Raw genomic sequence first — 20,429 nt, forward strand, 5'->3', positions numbered from 1 at the left:
CTCACCACTGCCTCTTTCAAGACAGTGGGAAAGGCACCCTCACTCAAAGAAGCATTTATAATCCCCTGGAGGCAGCCTCGTGTAACCTCCCGGGAGGCCAGTACCAACCAGGAGGGACATGGGTCCAATAAACATGTGGCAGCACTAAGTCTACCCAGAATCCTGTCCAGGTCCTCGGGAGCCACAGGGTCAAACTCTTCCCAGATAGAATTCTTCAGACTCACCTCCGCCTCCCTCCCCAGACTCATCCAGTCGGAGTCCAAGCCTTCCCGAATCTGAGCAACTTTATCATGCAGGAATTGCACAAAATCCTCAGCTCAACCCTGCAAGGGATCTTCCCGCACTCCCACCCGAAGGAGGGAGTGGGTCACCCTGAACAGAGCAGCTGGGCGGTTCTCTGCAGATGCGATAAGAGGCAGAAAAATAGTTAGATTTTGCCACTTTTATCGCCACTAGGTAGGTCTTGATATAAGATCTCACCTGTGTCCGGTCAGATTCAGATTGACTAGTCCTCCAAACACTCACTAGGTGTCTTTTCCGATGCTTCATCTCTCTCAGCTCCTCGGTGAACCAAGGAGCCAACTGAGATCGGCATCGGGTCAGAGGCCGCAAAGGCACGACACGGTCCAAAGCCCCTGCGGCCGCTCTATCCCAGGCGGCCACCAGGTTTTCAGTCGAGTCATGTGCCAGAGTCTCCGGAAATGGCCCAAGCTCCATCAGGAACCTTTCGGGATCCATCAGGCACCTGGGACAGAACCATCTAGTCGGTTCCGTCTCCCTGCGGCGGGGGAAAGCAGCTTGAAAGTCTAAGTGAAGGAGCAAATGATCTGTCCATGACAAGGGTTTAATGTCTAGGTCCCCTCTACCAAGATCATTCAGCCACTGACCAGAGATGAAAATCAAGTCCAGAGTGTGTGGCTGCAGTGCTGGCTTTTTTGGATGCGGAGAAAGCCTTTGATAGAGTGGACTGGAATTTTCTATTAAAGACTTTGGAAAAAATGGATTTTGGGGATCAATTTATACTGGCGGTTTCAGCAATTTACCAAGAGCAAAAGGCACAGATTATCATTAATGGAAGTTTGACAACAGACTTTAAAATTGAAAAAGGTACAAGACAAGGTTGTCCGTTATCCCCTTTGTTATTTATTTTAACATTAGAAGTCTTGTTGAACACAATAAGGGATTCGACCAGCTTGAAAGGTATAGTGATAAGGCAAGAAGATTACAGAATAAGGGCATTTGCAGATGATCTGGTTGTTACCCTAACGCAGCCGGTGGAATCAATAATCCTGATGAAAGACATTATAAAAGATTATGGTACAGTATCAGGATTTAGACTGAACCAGAAAAAAAATTAAACTGATAGTCAAAAATATGACACAAGATCGAAAACATGAACTTGAAAAGAGGGCAGGTTTTGAGATTGTTTCAAAGGTTAAATACCTAGGAGTTCAGGTTGCAGAATCTAATATGAAACTGATTCAAAATAATTATGAGGTGTTGTGGCGAGAGGTACAAAAAGATATGGAGACATGGAAAAAACTGCAGCTTTCTTTACTTGGAAGAATAGCAGCAGTGAAGATGAACATTTTGCCAAGATTTCTTTTCTTGTTCCAAATGATTCCGGTGCTTAAAAATGATAAACAATTGAAAGAGTGGCAAATTGGAGTGAATAAGTTTGTCTGGAACGAGAAAAAACCGAGAGTTAAATTGAAAATTATGCAAGATGTTCCGGAAAGGGGAGGTCTCAAACTTCCAAACCTACAGTTATATTATGAAGCAGCAGCTTTGACTCAAGCAAGCGATTGGTTTGGAAGGAAAAAGACTGGAATATTGAATATAGAAAGTTTTGATCTCGAATTTGGTTGGCACGCTTACTTGTTTTATGAAAACAAAGTGGATAAAGTATTTAAAAGTCATATACTTAGAGATTCTCTGATGAGAGTATGGAAGAAGCACCGAATCAAATGGGATTATAAAATACCGTTGTGGCTGGATCTTGGTCATATTACTTGGAATACAAATATAATGTCACTCGGGGGGGTTTTATATAAAGAGGTTCTTTTTACAGATGTGGGCAGATGGCAACTGAAGACATTAGAGACACTGTTGGGCAAAGGGATTAACTTAACCTGGTTACAATACAATCAACTTCAACTGAGATGGAAAGAGGACCAAAAAACTGGTATTATGTTGCATGAGGAAGAGTTGGTTAGACATATAAAAGAGAAAGGTCCAATGCATATCAAAAGGCTATATAATGTTTTGTTAGAAAGGGACTCAGAAACTGAACTGGTTAAAGACTGCATGATTAAATGGGCACAGAATTTTGCAGAACCAGTAATGTTGGAAACATGGGAGAAAATATGGGTTCAGAATGTTAAATTTACGCAATCGCAGAATTTGAGGGAAAATTTTTATAAGATGTTTTACAGATGGCATTTAGATCCCAAGAAATTATCCTGTATGTATCCTAATGTTCAGCCAAAATGTTGGAGATGTGATTGTTTAGATGCTACATATTATCATGTTTGGTGGAATTGTAAGAAAGTTAAGGCTTTTTGGATAAAAATATGGTGGGTTATGCAGAATATTTTGAAGAAAAAAATTCCATTTTCTCCACAACTGTTTTTATTGGGTATAGTAAAGGGTTTTACACAGGATGAAATTAAGTTGATATTGTACATGATAACTGCAGCGAGATTATTGATAGGTAAATATTGGAAAAATGAAGCTTTACCCACTATCGAAGAATGGACTTTGAAGATGGCCAGTTTTGCCGAGATGGCGAAGATTTCAGCATATTTAAAAGATCGCTCACAAGAGACTTATGAATGGGAATGGAAAAAATGGATAGATTATGTGCAGAACAAATATCAAGTTAGAAAGTACCAAATAGTTTTTCATTGAAAGTATTATATAAAAATAGAAATGTATGAAAACTGTGAAGATAAAAAAAAATTTTTAAGGGGGTCTGAGGGGTTCAAGTTTTATAAAAAGGGGATTTTGATGGGATTATATTTTGTGGAAGTCAGGGGGGAGGGTTAGGGGGGGTTTGGGGGGGCTAGGGTGGGGTGTGGGGGCTGGGATGGGGGGGAGAAAATGGGGTGAAAATGTAAAAATAATAAAAAAAAAGAAGGAAAGGCTGAGAGGTTTGAAGGAGCGTAACCAGGAAATACTGAGAGAGATTTCTCCAGAGGCTTTGATACAGTCAACTGGAAAATTGTCAGGAGGCGTTGGGATTTCTAATATAAGAAGGAGGATTCGAAGTGGAACTTTACAACTTTTTTACAAAAATGGACTCTCAATCGCAGTCAAAGAGGTGTGTTTACTGAAAGGAACTACTTTGCGAAGAGAACAAGATTGTAAAGTACAGCAACTTCAGTTGAAAATTCAAGAATTTATAAAAATAAAAGAAGGCGGAGGAATAAGACTGAAGAAGAAGGTTCGCAAAAAAGTCAGGAAAAAATGGAGATGGAAAAATTATAATCGTCCTTGTTGGGAAGGATAGTAATAGTGAAAATGAATGACTATACCTGTATTTAGGGATATGATTTGTTTTGAAAAGTTATATTATAGTGAAAATGAATGATTTATTTATATTTAGGGACATGATTTGTTCTGAAAAGTTATATTAAGTAATGTTATGTTTGAATTGTTATGGGCCACTGACTAAACTTTCACTTTTGTCTTGAAGTATATTTCAAGGAATGCTTTGTTGAAGAATTTATATAAGCTGATTGGTTAAAAGAAAAATATTGTGGATATAAAAGTTATGGACAGTGTAGATCATTTAATATAAGTTTATGGGTTAGAAGAAGGATATTACTTACCGTATTTTCCGGCGTATAAGACGACTGGGCGTATAAGACGACCCCCGAATTTTCCTGTTAAAATATAGGGTTTGGGCTATACTTGCCGTATAAGACTACCCCTCTTCCAACGCACACCAAATAAAAATTAAAAAACATCAGCTGGCTCACCCACAATGTAAAAGCAGCTGTGCTAGACCCAAAATGGCCCCTGAAATAAGCAGGAACCTCACACAGCCACAAAAAGCCCAAAAAAACAACTTTCACTCTTTACACACACACACACACACACAACACAACACAACTGGCTCACCCATAATGTAAAAGCAGCTGTGCTAGACCCTAAATGGCCCCTGCAACAAGCAGGAACCTCACACAGCCACAAAAAGCCTCAAAAAACAACTTTCACTCTTTACACACACACACACAACACAACAGGCTCACCCATAATGTAAAAGCAGCTGTGCTAGACCCAAAATGGCCCCTGCAACAAGCAGGAACCTCACACAGCCACAAAAAGCCCAAAAAACAACTTTCACACTTTACACACACACACACAACCCAACACAACACAACTGGCTCACCCACAATGTAAAAGCAGCTGTGCAAGACCCAAAATGGCCCCTGCAACAAGCAGGAACTTCACACAGCCACAAAAAGCCCAAAAAAACCATTTTCACACTTTACACACACAAAATTCCACATACAGCTTTGTGAGATTTTGTGTGTTTGTGTAGTTAGAGTGAAACACTATAAAAACACACTAAATCTCAGAAAGCTGCACAAATATTATTTTATTTTATTTTATTTTTATTTTTATATGAAAGCTAAATTTAAAACTTCCTAAACTTTAAATGGCTACGTCTAAAAAAGAACAACTAAAAAAAACCCCAATTCACTATTTTTTTTAAAGCTCCCAAAGGGGAAAAAAACTTACCCAATAGAACAGGGGTCTCCAACCTTGGCAACTTTAAGACTTGTAGACTTCAACTCCCAGAATTCCTCAGCCAGCTTTGTTTTGCTGGCTGAGGAATTCTGGGAGTTGAAGTCCACAACTCCCTGCCTGCTTGATTGCAGGCAGGGAGTTGCTTGCTGATGGAATGGATTCAGGCAAGCGAAGCAAGGCAAGCAGCTAAGGTAAGCAAGCTGGAGGGGGAAAACTTTTTTCCTTCTCCATGGCTCTGGCAATCCCAGCTGAGTTGCCTGATTAGCAGATCGTCAGAGCTTGGATCGTCAGAGCCATGTGAAAGGAGAAAAGTTTTTTCCTTCTCCATGGCTCTGGCGATCCCTGCTGAGTTGCCTGATTAGCAGATTGTCAGAGCTTGGATCGCCAGAGCCATTTAAGGCTCGTCAGAGCCTTTCGGGCTGGTCTGCCTGGTTACAGGAGAACGACACCCAGAGTATAAGACGACCCCCGACTTTTGAGAAGATTTTCATGTGTTAAAAAGTCGTCTTATATGCCGGAAAATATGGTAAATCTTTATACTTTGTTTTAAATTACATTAATGCTATATTAAAGAATGTTTGGTTGAAGAATAAATATAAACTTGCGGGTTATAGGGAAAATATAAGTGGTGCAAGGGTTGAGGGAAAGTTTTTACAATTTTTTTAATAGATATTAAATAGTGAAGATGGTATTTGATTATATGTAGTGGATTTGTAGAGAATAAGATGAATAAGTTTATGCAAAGCTATTAAGTAAGGAATGTTTCCAGGAAGAATCAATATAAGTTTATGGGGTAAAAAGTAAAAATAAGGTTTTTACAATATATTTTATTTGAGATTGGTTAAAATATTTTGTTAATGTGTTAATATATGTAAGGGTTGGAGATGTGATGGTTAATTGTAACTGGGCTTTGATTGTGTAATACTGGAGGAAAGAAGACTTGCTTATTATTGAAGAACAGACAAGAACGAAGTTGGATTGATTACTTTCAAACAATAATTGGTTTAAATAGTTATATTTAGATATGAACAAGGGGAGTTAAAGTGCAAGAGGGAGATAAATCTATAGATAGTTAGCGTATGGGTTTTTTTTTATGTTTGTTAAATGCTATACCCTGTATTTGCTCTGGGAAGTCCGGGGGGGGGAGGGTTGGGGCAGGAGGGGGGAGAAGGGAGGGGAAAATACGTGTAAAATTTTTTAAAACTTTTCAATTAAAAAAAAAATTACTTCTAAGATATCTCCTTCACTCCTCCTAGGTTTATTTTTAACTGGATTACAGCTTGGTTAGCTGATTTCCAGGGATGCTTCCCTCCACTCCTAACCTTATTTAATGGCTGGATCACAGTTTGGTTTTAACTGCTCTCCAACATTTTCTCCTCCACTCCTCCTAGTTTTTTTTTAGCTGGATAACGACTTAGTCAGCTGTTTTCCAGGGATGCTCACCTCCACTCCTTACCTTATATTTAACTGGTTCACAGTTTGGCTCTAACTGCTCTCCAGTATTATCTCCTCCACTCCTCCTAAATTTATTTTTGGCTGGTTCACAGCTTAATTAGCTGTTTTCCAGAGATGCTTACCTCCACTCCTTACCTTATATTTAACTAATTCACAGTTTAGCTCTAACTGCTCTCCAGTATTATCTCCTCTACTAGGTTTATTTTTAGCTGGTTCACAGCTTAATCAGCTGTTCTCCAGGGATGATTCCCTAATCTTATACTTGACTAATTCACAGTTTAGTTTTAATCATCTAATCACCCAGATTATACTTCTTTTCACTCCTAATTTTCATTTAATTAACTGATTCATAGCATTTTATTTTAACTTACCAATTAAAAATAATGATACATTTTATTATCTATCTTCTCTCCTATTCTCTCCTAAACTATTAATTGCCTTTAAATTTATTCAAAAATTCATTCCCATTCTCTTATTTACTATATAAAAAAACAAACAGTATTTTAATCCATTTTAGAATCAATTTTCTGTAACCATTAAGACTCTTATTAATATTTAAAAAAATAATTTTTTTTCATAGTCTTCACATTTCTTATGGTTTTTCTATGGCAACATTTCTGGCTTTAAAAAATAATCATAAACTCTATAAACAATTCTTTTTTTTTTTTAATTGAAAAAGTTTTTCAAATACAGATTTTTCCCCCTTTTCCCCCCCCTCCTCCCTAACCCCCCCTCACCCTCCCCTTCCCCTGTGACTTCTTCATAATAAAACACAAATTCATAACAGATTATATAATACTTTACCATCCACTTACTCCATCTCCATATGCTGACCCTTTCTTTCTAATAAAATTATCATATCCCCCTTATATTATACTATACTATACATTTCAAAGTGACATTCTATTATAACATTATCTAATAACTCCTAATTTAACATAATAATATTATTATATCTCCCAATTTAGCGATTTCCGCTCATAATCTACCCTTTTACTACCCCCCATACGTATATCTCTTAAGTCAAATCTTTTATATATATTAATATAACATTTCAAAACAACCTTCCACTATAAAACTATATAGTAAATCCTAATTTAACATTTATTCAGTTCAGCTACCCATTTCCTTCTCCCCCATCGTTATATCTCTTAGCTCAAATCTTTTACATATATTCACATCTAGACATAATATCCCTTTTCTTTAAACTAAACAATCAATAACCTAACCTATCTCCACCCACTTTCCTACAAAACTACCATAATTGTTCTTAATATCTTTATTCTTCTGCCCACTCAGCTAGAAAAATATTCCCTTATGTAAATAAAATCCTAAAAAAAACTTTAAGCTTGTAATCCATATAATATCTTCTGTAATGTCTTTCAGCTGGATAATAAACTCCATCGCCCATGTTAAGGTAACATCGCATCCTAATTCCAACAGTATTTTCAGTATCTTCATTCTTCAATTACCATCTGCCCCCATCCATAACAAATATCTTCATACTGGAAAAAAAAAAACACAACAACCACCCGAGTGACTTTATATTTATATTCCATATAATGTCTATAGAGGTGTCTTTTATCCAGATTATTAATTCCAACCACCATAATAGGGTAACAACCAGATCTTCTGCGTGCCCCAATCCAGTAAATCTCTTGCCATGTAACTCAGCATAAACGTAATATATTTATCAAGAAATCCAAAAAACGAAAAAGATATTTCCAATCCATTCGATTTAAGGCCCTTTTCACATCCCAAAAGTTCAGCACTGCAGAGATCTGTCACTCTCCTCAGGATAAAATAAACCAATACTTTGCCCATTATCTTTTCATATATTCAGTCCTCTCATAAATAACTGGCATTACACTGTTGTTTAGTTTAAAAGTTTTTGTTTTTGTGAGACCTACTTCTTCTTTTCTTGACTTTTTGTGGGTTGGATCTCCATCCTGAATTCCTTTCTGTAGATTGTGTATCGACTATTTGGTTTTCATGCTGATCTATAACTTGATCTTGTTGGTTTTGCTTTTGTGGCTTAAATCTTTCTGGTTCTGTAAATTGTATATCAACTGATTGACTTCCATGCTGGTTTGTGGCTTGATAAATCATTACATTAGAATCCGGAACCGCCTCTCTTATATTAAATAGTCCAGCTGAGACCTCTGAGAGAAAATCCAAAAGCGGCTCATCTGTGGAGACCTCTGTCACTTGTTGTTTCTTCATTACTTCCATCTCCTTCTGCTTTTCTTGAATTTCTATCTCTTGTTGATTTTGCTTTTTAAGGACCTTGTAATAAAATTCTTCCGCTTTTTCAACAGTATTTAACTGATATCTTACTCCTTGATATCTCAATATTATACCCACTGGGACATCCCACCTGAATAAAATATTTTGTTTTCTTAGCTCAGTCACCAAAAGTCCAAATTTCTTTCTATCTCTTAACATCTTAGGCGGCAATTCTTTATATATCCAAATTTTTCTCCCATACAGTTGTAGAGTAGAATTAAAGGATTTTTGCACAATATCATTTCTTATTTCTTTATCTGTAAAGTAAATCACCACATCTCTAGGCAGTTGCCTTTGCTTTGCAATCCAAGAATTTACTCTATAGGCCTTATCAATTTTACAGGATACCTCCTCAGGGTGAACCTTTAAGATCCCAGCCAGAACTTGAGCAGATATTTTTCTTAGGTCATCACTGTTATTTTCCTGTAAGCCTCTGATTCTGATCGCAAATTCTGTAAGCCTGTATTGCATCATTACAACTTCTCTTTCAATCCCTTGCTTTATATCTTCTGCATTATAAGTCTCGTGACCAGCTTCCTCTTTAGACTTTACTTCTAAACTATTGTCTTGAATATTTATTAAATCCTTTTCAATTCTTAGTATTTTGTTGTCCAAATTATAAATCTTATCATCAATTTCCTCCATTTTAGACTCTAGTAATTTAATATTTGTATCCAACTTTATAACAACTTCTGAAAAACCATTAGTCACTGTTACAATCTTTCGTTGCAAGTTATCATACTTTAGTTATATAATTTCTTTAATTTCCTGCCTTAATTTTTCAAATTTCTGGTTCATAGTCTCATGATATTTTGCCATTTCCTCCTGAAGGAATTCTTTTAAGTTAAAACCATTCTGCAGATCTGTAGGCTCAAAGCTTGTTCAAACAGTTGTGAGTGGGGGAGCACCCCCCCTGCTTGTCTATCAGACTTTATAAGTTTTAACGCCATCTTGCCAGCAAACTCTTTTTTCCCCCCCCAAACAAGATCAAGTACAAATCTCCAAGAAGAAAGGAACTTAAAATAACTAATTTTCTTCCAAATTGTAGCCAGCACTATATATTCCGCTACTTTGTATCTATTATGGAAGGACTCTCACTTTCGGCTTTCTTCTACTTCCCAAGCCTCAGCGGTCGCCATTTTAAAGTTTTTTTCTCTTTCACTCTGAAATGCTTATAAATTCATTAAGGATACTTGCAATTTAGGGTCCCAAGTCCAAGTCTCATCTTTTTTAATAAATCCATCTGTTAGATTCGTTGATTAATCTGGTTCCAGCGCCTAGCTCTGCAAAAAGGCAGAGTTCTCCCGATGCCCGGAGCGACGGCGAGCGGGAATAGGGAGCCTCAACCTGCTCATCCCCAAGAGTTAAAAAAAGCCTCTGGGGACTTCGCAGAGGGCTCTACCTGCCCTCGCCTGCTCTGACTCACATTTCCATCAGGAAATGGAGTTTTTCGAGCCGCCTTTCAGGTGTAAAGGCGGCTCTTTACAGGCAACGGGGCTGGCGGTCACGGAGGACCGTCTGGCGGCGCCGGAAGCCAGACAGGAAGCCCTCTATAAACAATTCTTGTTAATATTCAAAGCTTCATTCACAAACCTTTAAAAAAACAATTTCTGTAGTTAGTAATTCTTTCAGCAATTCTTGTTGATAATCAAAAATTCGTTCATCGTCTTCATATTTTTTATAATTCTTCTATAATCACATTTTTCCCACTTTAAAAACCACTTCTCTCAATGATAATAATGAAAAGTAAAAAAGGAAAGAAAAAGGGAGAAGAAAGGGATAAAAATATGACAAGAAAAAATTAAGAAGGAAGATTCAAAAAAAAGAAAAAAGAAAAAAAGAGAGGAATAAGATAAAAGAATAATAGGGAATAAGAAAAAAAAGAAAAATAGAAAAGAGAGAAAAAGAAGAAAGAGGATATCTCCTCCTTACATTATTTAAATATCAATTACATAGAAAGCATTTACATCCATCTTAATCAGACTATAGCGCTTTTCTCAACTTGCTACCCAATATATTCTAGTTTTTCCCTTTTTCTATTCTGTCCAAGCTCTTTTTTTCCTTTTTGATTCCAATATCAGTAAGCTTGTAGAGACTAAAAGACTTAGTTCTTTTTTTTTTGAAAAAAGTTTTATTTTTAGATTAAAATAAAAAAATACAAATAAAAAAACACAACAACAACAACATAAAAATATCATCCTTACAAACAATTATAGACAGCATCTCAATCGGTTGAAATCATTTCGTGCTTACAATTCTCCAGATCTCCTCATATAACAATTATTCTTTACTTAAACTGAAGATAAATATTTAAACATTTCATATATGCTTTCTCATCTCCATACTTTTTGTCAAACCATTGATAAAATATCTCCCATATCAAATAATATTGTTTATCTTCCTGTTCTCTTATTTCAAATGTCAATCTACTCATTTCAGCACAGTCCAACATTTTCATAATAATTTCTTCATCAGTAATTATCTTTTCTCCTTACCAGTTTTTGGCAAATACAATTCTGGCCGCTGTTAAAATGTTTACAATTAAGTATTGTAATTCTTTATTAAATGTCTCTGGTAAAATTCCTAATAAAAATATTTCTGGTTTAAAGTCAATATGTCTCTTTGTCATTTTTTCTAACCACGTATGTATTTTAGTCCAAAATCTCCTTGCTTCCATGCATGTCCACCACATATGGTAGTACGATCCTGGAGTTTGATGACACTTCCAACATTTCTCCTATTTATTCTTAAACATCCTGGCTATTCTCGTTGGGGGTAAATGCCACCTTTATTTATTTATTTATTTTTATTATTTTATTTGATTTCTATACCGCCCTACTCCCGAAGGACTCAGGGCGGTGCACAGCCAAACAATAAAATACATACATACAAAATTTAAAAGTGGAATTAAAATCAAATTAAATAGTTTTGGCCCAGGCAAATTAAAACCCCAATCAATTTAAAACCAATTTTAAAATTTAAATATATAAAATATTAAAAAATATTAAAAATTAAAAATCTTTTATAAAAGAGGGAGAAAATTAGGCCAGGCCCACCTGTAAAACATCTTATACAAATTCTCTTTATATGCTGTTGACATTGTCATTTTATAATTATGTGACCACAATTTTTGCCATTTCTCTAAATCAATACTATAACCAAAATTTTCCCCCCATGCTATCATTGATTCTTTAACTTGTTCTTCTTCCAGTTTTGTTTCAAGTAAATAACCATATAACTTTTTAATTACATGGTCATCTGAACCCATTAATATTTTGTCTAAACCAGTCGAAACACTATAAATATCTTCTTGTATAAAATCTTCTCGATATCTGGAAAGTATTTGCATGTATGAAAACCAATCTATCTTAATTCCCTGATCTTCTAAGTTTTGTTTCAATTTAAGTTCACCCTTTTCGTCCAATAATTCATTATATCTAACAATTTGCTCCCCTTCAAATACCACTGGATAAGAAAAAGCTTCAATTGTAGATACCCAGACTGGAATCTTCAAATAATGGTATTTTTTGATCTTCTCCCATGTCAAAAACAAAGCTTCACGTATCTGGTGCCTTCTAAAATACCCCTGAATTTTAGTTCCTTTATACCATAAGAAAGCATGCCATCCCATCAGCAAATCATGTCCCTCCAAATTTAATAATCTAGTATTTTTCAATGTTACTAAAGACTTAGTTCTTTTGTGTTCCATGTATGGTATCATCTTGTCTTCTTCTGCTGCTACATCCTTCCTTTTTATTGGCACACCATTAATCAGCAGTTTTAATTATTCCAGATAATTCCTTCTTTCCAACCATCCATAAGTAGTCCAGAGTCAAATTAAGTGCATCTAAAGTCAAACCTCTTTAGTTTTTCTTCAAGGTAATCCAATTTAGGAAGCAAAAGTCAAAGTTTCTCCTTTAAGTAGCAAGCAGTCCACAATTTACACTTTCATTTCTTCTTAATAGGCAACCATTTTAGCTTCCTCCGCTTACATCTGCTTAATCAGTTTAAATTGTTCCTTCTCATTTCTTCTTTCTTCTTTCTTTCCTTCATACCACCAAAGAACAAATTAAAAATCCCCAAAGTTGAACCTCCTTAATTGTTTTCATAATAAACCAGCTTAGGTAGCAAGATACATTGTGTCTGAGTCAAACCGAAAGTAATCCACAAATTTAAATTTTCACTCCTCCATGACACGACTCCATTTTAGCCAATATGCAATTCTCCGCTTGGCTTTTCTGATTGTTTCAAAAGGTTTCTGCTCAACGCCTCCTCCCTCCTTGTCTCTCCAAAAGCAATCCATATCCATAACGAAAAGTTTCAAAGTTTTATAGTTGCCAGCTAGCAGTCATTTCACAAAAATCCACATTAAAGATAGTTCACAAATGGGTCTCTTCCTCCAGCACATAGCTTATCTAAATCTTCTTGTCTCCATAGTCTGTAGCCGCTATTTAAGGCTAGGGGCTCTCTTGTCAAAATCCATTTTTTAACGCTGTTCCTGCCTGGGTAAAACTCACTTACCCGGCTTCCAAACAGTTTGCTCTGTTTCCTTGCTTCTTCTCCTGCACATTACTTTCCCGGTTGTCACAGCCTTGAGGCAGCTGCCATGGCTGCTGCTCAGCCACCGCCGATGCAGAGGGTAATCCTCCAGCCCCGAGGAACCTGCCCGTTTCTCTCGGCCGACCGAGGGGACAGGGGAGGTCCGTAGACCTGCCAGCGGGGGCTTAACAGACGGGGTTTTCGCGGGGCTCGTTAGAGCCCCACTATTTCCCCCGTCAGGATCGCCGCGACGCCAACTAGAAGGAATTATCATTACTTTTGTTTTGTTTTGTTAATACAATGATAGCATGATTAAAAACCAGAATAGAGGTAGAAATAAGAACACAACTTTTATATAAAGCTAGAGTTAGATGGAAAGTTTGGAGGTTGAAAGGATTAGTAATGATGGCCTGATTAGAATAGAGGTAAAAATAAGAAATAGGGAGAATATTAGCAGATATAATTTTTATATAATAGAAGTAATCATTAGATGGAAAGGTTAGAGGTTGAAAGATGGTATGACTATGTATGCTTAAGAATATCATTGACATTAAAATGGAACATTGAAATAATGAATAACTACTCTAAAAATAATCATGTATATCAATACTAGGATTACATAAGATTGATTAATGCGACAACTATTATTATTACTATTATTGCTGTTTGTATCAAAATGAATTATACCCAGAGGCCACACTGTTCATGTATTGATATTGATGTATATTTTAAAAATCCAATGAAACTTAAAAAAAAAAAAAAAGGAAAAGAGGCAAATGCCTGAAACTTCATTCTGTATACATCTAGGGGTAGGCATAATACTGAAGAAGTGTCTCCAAGTTTGCCATCTTACACTCCCCACTAGTTCCATTTGATCAGATATTATTATACTTGCCACTTACCTGCCCACTTTCTCTGATCAAGGACCTTGGGATCTTCTGTCTGTTGCTCAAGCACATCCACATTGCTATAGATTCCTTTCCACGATGCCATCTCATAGAAATGCTCCCCGCAAAACGTGCTGTGTAAAATGTGTGCCAACTAATCAAGTTCTGTGCGCATAAAGTGGAGGATCCCATAATAACTGACTGGCTGATATGAAGGAAATGAGGCAGGAACTATTTAAAGGTCCTGGATGCCAGAAAAATACAAAGAAAGCTCTTTCTAAGCTGAATAAGGAAAAAATGTATATCCTACCAAGCTTGTTGATCAAAATGTGAAATCTTCAGAATGGATTGATACAAGTTGGACAGTTAGAAAGAGTTCTAAATTGAACTTAAAAATTAACATGAATGAAAATGAATAAATAAGTGCGTGCACATTATGTTTCAGAGTTTAAAAATATTTCAATAAAGTATTTGTAACTAGCCACATATGATTGCAATCTGTATGACATAGGTGCCCAGGGTTTAGCACAGATTCAGAGGCTGGAGATACAGTCCAAGACTTAAGAAGGGCCCTAGTTGGGTTACAGAAAATGGTAGAAGTCTCAAGCTTGGTCTCTTGGTGTAATGTTTCTGGCATTACACTGGCACTGTTTCCAAACAGTGAGTGCTGGCAGACTTTCTGAATGATAGACAGTTGTGCAATTATAGAATTATAGGGCTAGGAAGGACCTTGGAGATCTTCTAGTTGAACTCCCTGTCCAAAGCAGGAGTCCTTACACCATCCAGGACAAATGATGCCCAATCTTTTCTTGAAAACTCCAGCAATGGAGCATCCACAACTTTGGGGAGCATGCTCTTCCACTGATTAACAGTTCTCAATGTCAAATAAGTTCCTCCTTAATTCCAGGTTGGATCTCCCTTTGATGAGTTTAACCCATTGCTTCTTGTCCTGCCTTCTGGTGCTTCAGAGAATAAGTCAGCAGCATCTCAATTACTGGAAGACAGCTATCATGTCACTCCCAATCTTTCTCTTTGTTACGCTAGACAAATCTAGTTCCCTTGTTCATCATACAGTTTAGCCTCTAGACCCCTTATCATCTTTGTAGCTCATCTCTGTACTCTTTCTGAGGTTTCAATATCTTTTTTGTATCATTGTGACCAGACTTGGATGCAACATTCCAAGTGTGATCTCACTAGTGCAGTGTAAAGCGGTACTATCACTTCCTCTGACCTTGATGCTATCCCTCTGCTGATGCAGTATAGGACTACATTGGCTTTTTAGCAGGTGCAGCATACTGCTGCTAGCCCATACTTAAATGGTAGCCCACCAGGATGCCTAGATCACTTTAACAGTTACTGCCGTTAAGCTAGGTACTGCCTATTCTATACCCATTTGTTTTTTCCTGTCTAAGTGTAGGATTTTACTTTTCTCGTCCCTGAACTGCATCCTACTGAGTAGGACCCAATGCTCAAGTCTATCAAGATCCTTTTGAATCTTGAGTCTATTTTCCAACATATTAGCAATTCCCCCAAGCTGGTGCCATCTCCAAATGTGATGAGTTCCTTTTCAATCCCCTCATTTAGGTCACTTATGATGAAGCTTATGAAGAGTTCTGGCTCAGGACATTTACTTCCACTGCTTATTTCCACTGCTTACTTCATGTAGATGTAGTTTAATTGAGGACATACACATTGAGTGCAGTTTGTCAGCCAGTTATGAATCCATCTGGTGGTGATGCTGCCTTACCAAGAAGCAGGCTGTGGTCTACTTTGTCAAATGCCTTACTGAAGTCCAAGTATAATATATCTACAGCAATTATTTGATAAACAATTATCTTATTCCTACAAATTAGTAACAAAATTTGCTGGAAATTTAATGCATTGATAAATGTAATTGCTCTGTTTTGTGGTTTCAGTGAAACATCATGTGCCCTTGCAGGTAAGTAAACACTTTTCTAGACATCCTGGATACTGGAAAGTATTGGACTGATTTTGAGAGCAACACTATTCTAGCAGATGGATGAGCAGGCTGTAGTGGAGACTGGAAAATGTTAGACTAATATCTAAATTTACATTATCTTACACCAAACATTGCCAGTTACTCTCATATAGTGGTTACTAAGAATAGTAACTTCTTTCCTGTCTTAGAGTTCTGAAGCATAGCTGAGCCTTTATGTTGGACAATTTGAATAATCTTCCCGTTGATGGGCAGCTAGAAAAATGACTGTGGAGGTCACAGGAAAGGTGATAATAGCAGGTCACATTCTTTTCCTGTATTGTCCTTTTTGTAGGTTTAAACAACTTATGCCCTTATCTTGGAGCATTCCATAAGGAAGAGAAGGAAATCTGATTTGTATGCACCTAAACTTTTACCAGATGTATTTTATTTATTAGATTTATATATTTGCAACATAAACCTGGGTGGTTACAAATGATCATTAAAACAATTTAAAAATATTTATTAAATTTATATACTTGCATATAATAACCCTTTGTTGCTCACAAATGACAATAAAAACAGTAAAAAACAGCACAGAAATTCCTCGCACCTCCAATCTGGAAATATTGATATTGGTATCTCCAGCAACAGCAACAGTTACATTTTGGGCCATGTTTTTCTGCTTTTCAATATGCCTAGTTTTTAATAGAGAATTGTATACTTACAGGAATTTTAGAATAGGATTCCAAGTATCTTGATTTTTTTCAATCATTGAAAAATGAGTTTGATGTTTTTAGAGTAGTAAATTGATCTGAAATCTTTTGTGGAAGAAAGAGGAGGAGATTTTTCCTGAAACACTGACCATGGCTAGGCAAATAATAATTATGGATAATAATATTATCCAATAAATTATTCCTTGCACCAACATGCACTCATACTGACACACATCCCATGAATGTAATTCGGGGTGCATCTGTACTACCAGCCTAGAGGCTTCAAAGGGTAGATGTGGGCTGTGTTTAGGGAGGGAGGCAACAGCAGGGGGAAAAGCAGTGAAAACCAGACTGATGAAAAGAGGAGCCTGAACAGAACAGTTGAGAAATGCCAGTGTTTCATGCAGACCACCTCTCCTGGGCTTGCACAGGAAACCCAACTGCATTATCAAGAGAGCTTCTGTTGGGTCTGCTGATGAGAGCTAACTTCAGAATGTGAATGGAGGCGGAAGCAGGCAGCCCACCACATGTCTTCTTATCATCCAGACAGCCTTGTATCCTTTCCCTCTTCCATCCAGCTGATTGAATGCTCACGTTCAAATACACCATCGAAGCCTAACTTTCCCAATGAGGTAAAGTGCCTTCCATTTCCATTCTGTCTTTTCCTGGTTGTCTTCTAGGTACATTACTTTGAAGCTTGTGTTTGCAGCTGGTACTTCTTGAGAAACGAACAACAGTTCTGGAATAGCATTTCCCAGTTTGTGGCCTCTGGACGCACTGAGACTACAATGCCCAGGAACACCAGCCAGGTCTGCCTTTAATGCTGGGACTTGTAACCCCAAATACACAGTTCCATATTTGGGAAGTCTGGCCTGAATAGGCAGCTACAATGAGACTAGTTCTGTTCCTTTGGACCTTTCTTCATACTACTGTGCTAAATATTTATATTCCTATGAATCAAACTAACACAGTAAGTCCTTCTCTTTCCATACTTATTTAATCTTTCAGGTACTCTTTCCTAACCTGGGACCTCTACATGTTTGGAAAGAACTCCTGGAAGATGCTTGATCAATATAGGTGAAAAACAATTGTAGACTGGGTTTCCTTAATATCACTCTCAACTCCATTGGTGCTCAGAGAAAGTGTTCTCCAAAAGATTTTTGTAAGAATCAGGCTGATCTTCTAATGGGAATTATTAGTGGCTAAAGTAATAATTGGTAATTCAGAATTCCCTACTTGTTTCACTTCTGAGGAGACCCAGGAAGAAGCAGGGAAAGGACATAATGATAAAATATTTACTTTACATGACTGCTTCCATGTTCAGTCCAGGGCTAAGGCTGGGGCATCAACTTTATCAGTGTCCTTAGTATTGGGCTAGATAGAACAGTAGCTGTGTCTACAGTTAAAGGAGGTGTAGTTTATTGAATTAATACAATACTTGCATGAAACTCTAAGCCACAAAAAACATTTTAGGGTATTATGCTGTTTAAACTAGCCAATATGGAGCTGCTGCTTCTTTCCCGCTTTTGTCTAAGTATCCCAAGACTCATCCCACTGCTTCTGTCATCCTGAGAACTGAGCAACTTCACCAGCATCCTTCTTTTTATACCATCATAATAGTATTTGCAACCAAGAATAGTTTTTAATATGTAATTGTAGAGGGAATGGTGGAGAACCTTGGTCTTTTCCCCACCCAGCCATTATTGAGATCACAGCACTCGTTTGTTGCAAACTGATCACTGACACAGCCATTTCTTGGTAAGATAGAAAAATATGGGATAGAAGCATCACCACCAGATGGATTCATAACTGACTAACTGTTAAGTGTGGATCAAATGAAGAGGCAGGACTCGCAGATCAGGCAAACAGCTCTTTTATTGAAGGCTGGTACAGGAATGAAGAAGTGCTGAGCTGTCTGGCAGTCTGACAGCTCAGGCACTGAGATCCTTCAAATTTATCTCCTAAAGCTTGAGCCAATCAATTCAAACCTCCAGTTCTCTTGCCTGTCAGGCGGACCAGAGGGAAACCTTTGCTCAAGGTTCATTATCATATTCAACACTAACCAACAACATTCAGCATATAGAAACATTGAGGAACTACATTTACATGGAGGGAAGCATACAATGGGGTGCATTTTTTATTTAGATGATGGGATACAAGGGGAATTCATCAAATTTGCAGACAGCAAGCTGGCAGGAATAGCCAACACTCCAGGAGATAGGTTCAAGATACATAATGATTTTGAACACTGGATTTTAGCTAGCAAAATGAAATTCAATTGTGAGAAAAGTAAAATTCTAATTATAGGCAAAAAAAAAAAAAGCAAATGGATAGGTATAGAATACATGGTGCCTGGCTCAACCAAAAAATACAAAGTATTCCAAGACTTGAGGAGCAGTCACAAAGAAGAGGGGGTCAACCTATTTTCCAAAGCACCAGAAGGCACAGCAGGAAACAATGGATGGAAATAAATCTAGGAGAGAGGCAACCTAGAACCAAGGAGAATTTTCCTAACCATGAGAACAACTAACCAGTGAAATGGGTTGCCTTCAGAAGTTGTGGGTGCTCCATCACTGGAGGCTTTTAAGAAGAGACTGGACAGCCACTTGTCTGGAATGGTATAGGATCCCCTGCTTGAGGAAGGGGTTTGACTAGAAGACCTCCAAGGTCCCTACCAACTCTTGTTATTCTGCTAAAATGCCAATGCAGTCCCAGCTTGCATCAACAGATGGATAGTATCAAGATCATGTGAAGTGTTACTACCGCTTTATATTGCACTAATAAGACCACAATTGGAATACTGCATCCAGTTTTGGTAACCATGATAGAAAAAAGAAGTTGAGACGCTAGAGCAGTGGTTCCCAACATGGAACCCATACCCCACAGGGGGGCAATTTGATTTTTAATGGGGGCAATTAAAAAATGAGCTATTAACTGAATTTTTGAAAGCCCGCTAATTGTTCTTATATATTTGTGATGAAACAGCTGTGTTTCATTTACCCATTGTTGTCTTTGTTAAAGTGCATTTCCTATGCACTTGTCTGAAAAGGATATCCCAGTTAGGGGGAGGAGGGAGCAACTGCCAGCCAATCAGATGTGTTCCCACTAAGGAACATGGGACTCTCTCTCTTTCTTTCCTGTGGGCTTTGCTGCTGGGTGGTTACAGAGAGAGCTGCTCTGTGGAGAGACAGAGTGGATGGCTGTTGGGGGAAGCCCAGCAGTGAGGATACAGAACCAGGACCCAAGTTTAAGTAAGAAATTGTTAGATTTACAGTTATTTTTAGTCTGTGTTTTCCCAGGCTGTGTTTTACATGACTTTTCCTCTCAGAGCAATCTGGGGCTGCGTAGTCCCAAATGCGTAGGCCTTGCCAGGCCTGTGCGATTCACCTACACCTACTGAACTACCAAAGCATTTCCCCACTAAGCTGCAGGTTCAAACCAAGGGGGGAGGGTCATAATTAGTTCATGACAATCTTATTATTTATAAATTAAGCTAAGAATTTCCCTCTTTCTGTGCCATCTTTTAATAATGATTTCTTTTAATAATTTGCATCATTTCATAAGTTTTTCTCACATTTCTTTCTTTTAGTCACAAACCCTATGCATCAAATGAGTAGTACAAGCAAGAAAAAAGTTTGTCAGTATTCACAAGAATATTTCTTCAATACAAAAGGAGCGATGGCATGGCTTTGTGATGAGACAGAAATAAATACCCAAATTCAACCTACTTTGCAAGAAGACTGCTGTTACTGTTCCTATCTTCATATTTAGCTGTGGTTTTAGTGCTGTAAATGATTTGGAGCCTAATACAAAATCTCTCTGTAGCAGGCATCAAGCACAAGGATCTCACTA

At 37.4% G+C, this 20,429-nt stretch overlaps 2 protein-coding genes across 3 annotated transcripts in view; one reads left to right on the top strand and one right to left on the bottom strand.

The window, feature by feature from the left end:
- The window catches only part of LOC117677549 (hepatic lectin-like), a 70,863-nt gene extending 56,636 nt beyond the window's left edge, over nt 1-14,227 (bottom strand). The window contains exon 1 of the mRNA XM_034437831.3: nt 13,941-14,227. Within this exon, the coding sequence (XP_034293722.1) occupies nt 13,941-14,031 (91 nt within the window). The 5' untranslated portion in view covers nt 14,032-14,227. The remainder of the gene's footprint in view (nt 1-13,940) is intronic.
- The window catches only part of LOC132709517 (uncharacterized), a 57,552-nt gene extending 37,248 nt beyond the window's left edge, over nt 1-20,304 (top strand). Inside the window, exons 2-3 of one of the 2 annotated variants that reach the window (XM_087888511.1) lie at nt 17,009-17,209; nt 20,167-20,304. The gene's annotated coding sequence lies outside the window, so the exon portion shown is untranslated. The other variant, XR_015732797.1, reaches the window with a different exon arrangement.
- Nucleotides 20,305-20,429: the final 125 nt, after the last annotated feature.

This window comes from Pantherophis guttatus, chromosome 2 (assembly GCF_059756535.1).
Source record: "Pantherophis guttatus breed Tessera chromosome 2, ASM5975653v1, whole genome shotgun sequence".
NCBI classification, from domain to species: domain Eukaryota; kingdom Metazoa; phylum Chordata; class Lepidosauria; order Squamata; family Colubridae; genus Pantherophis; species Pantherophis guttatus.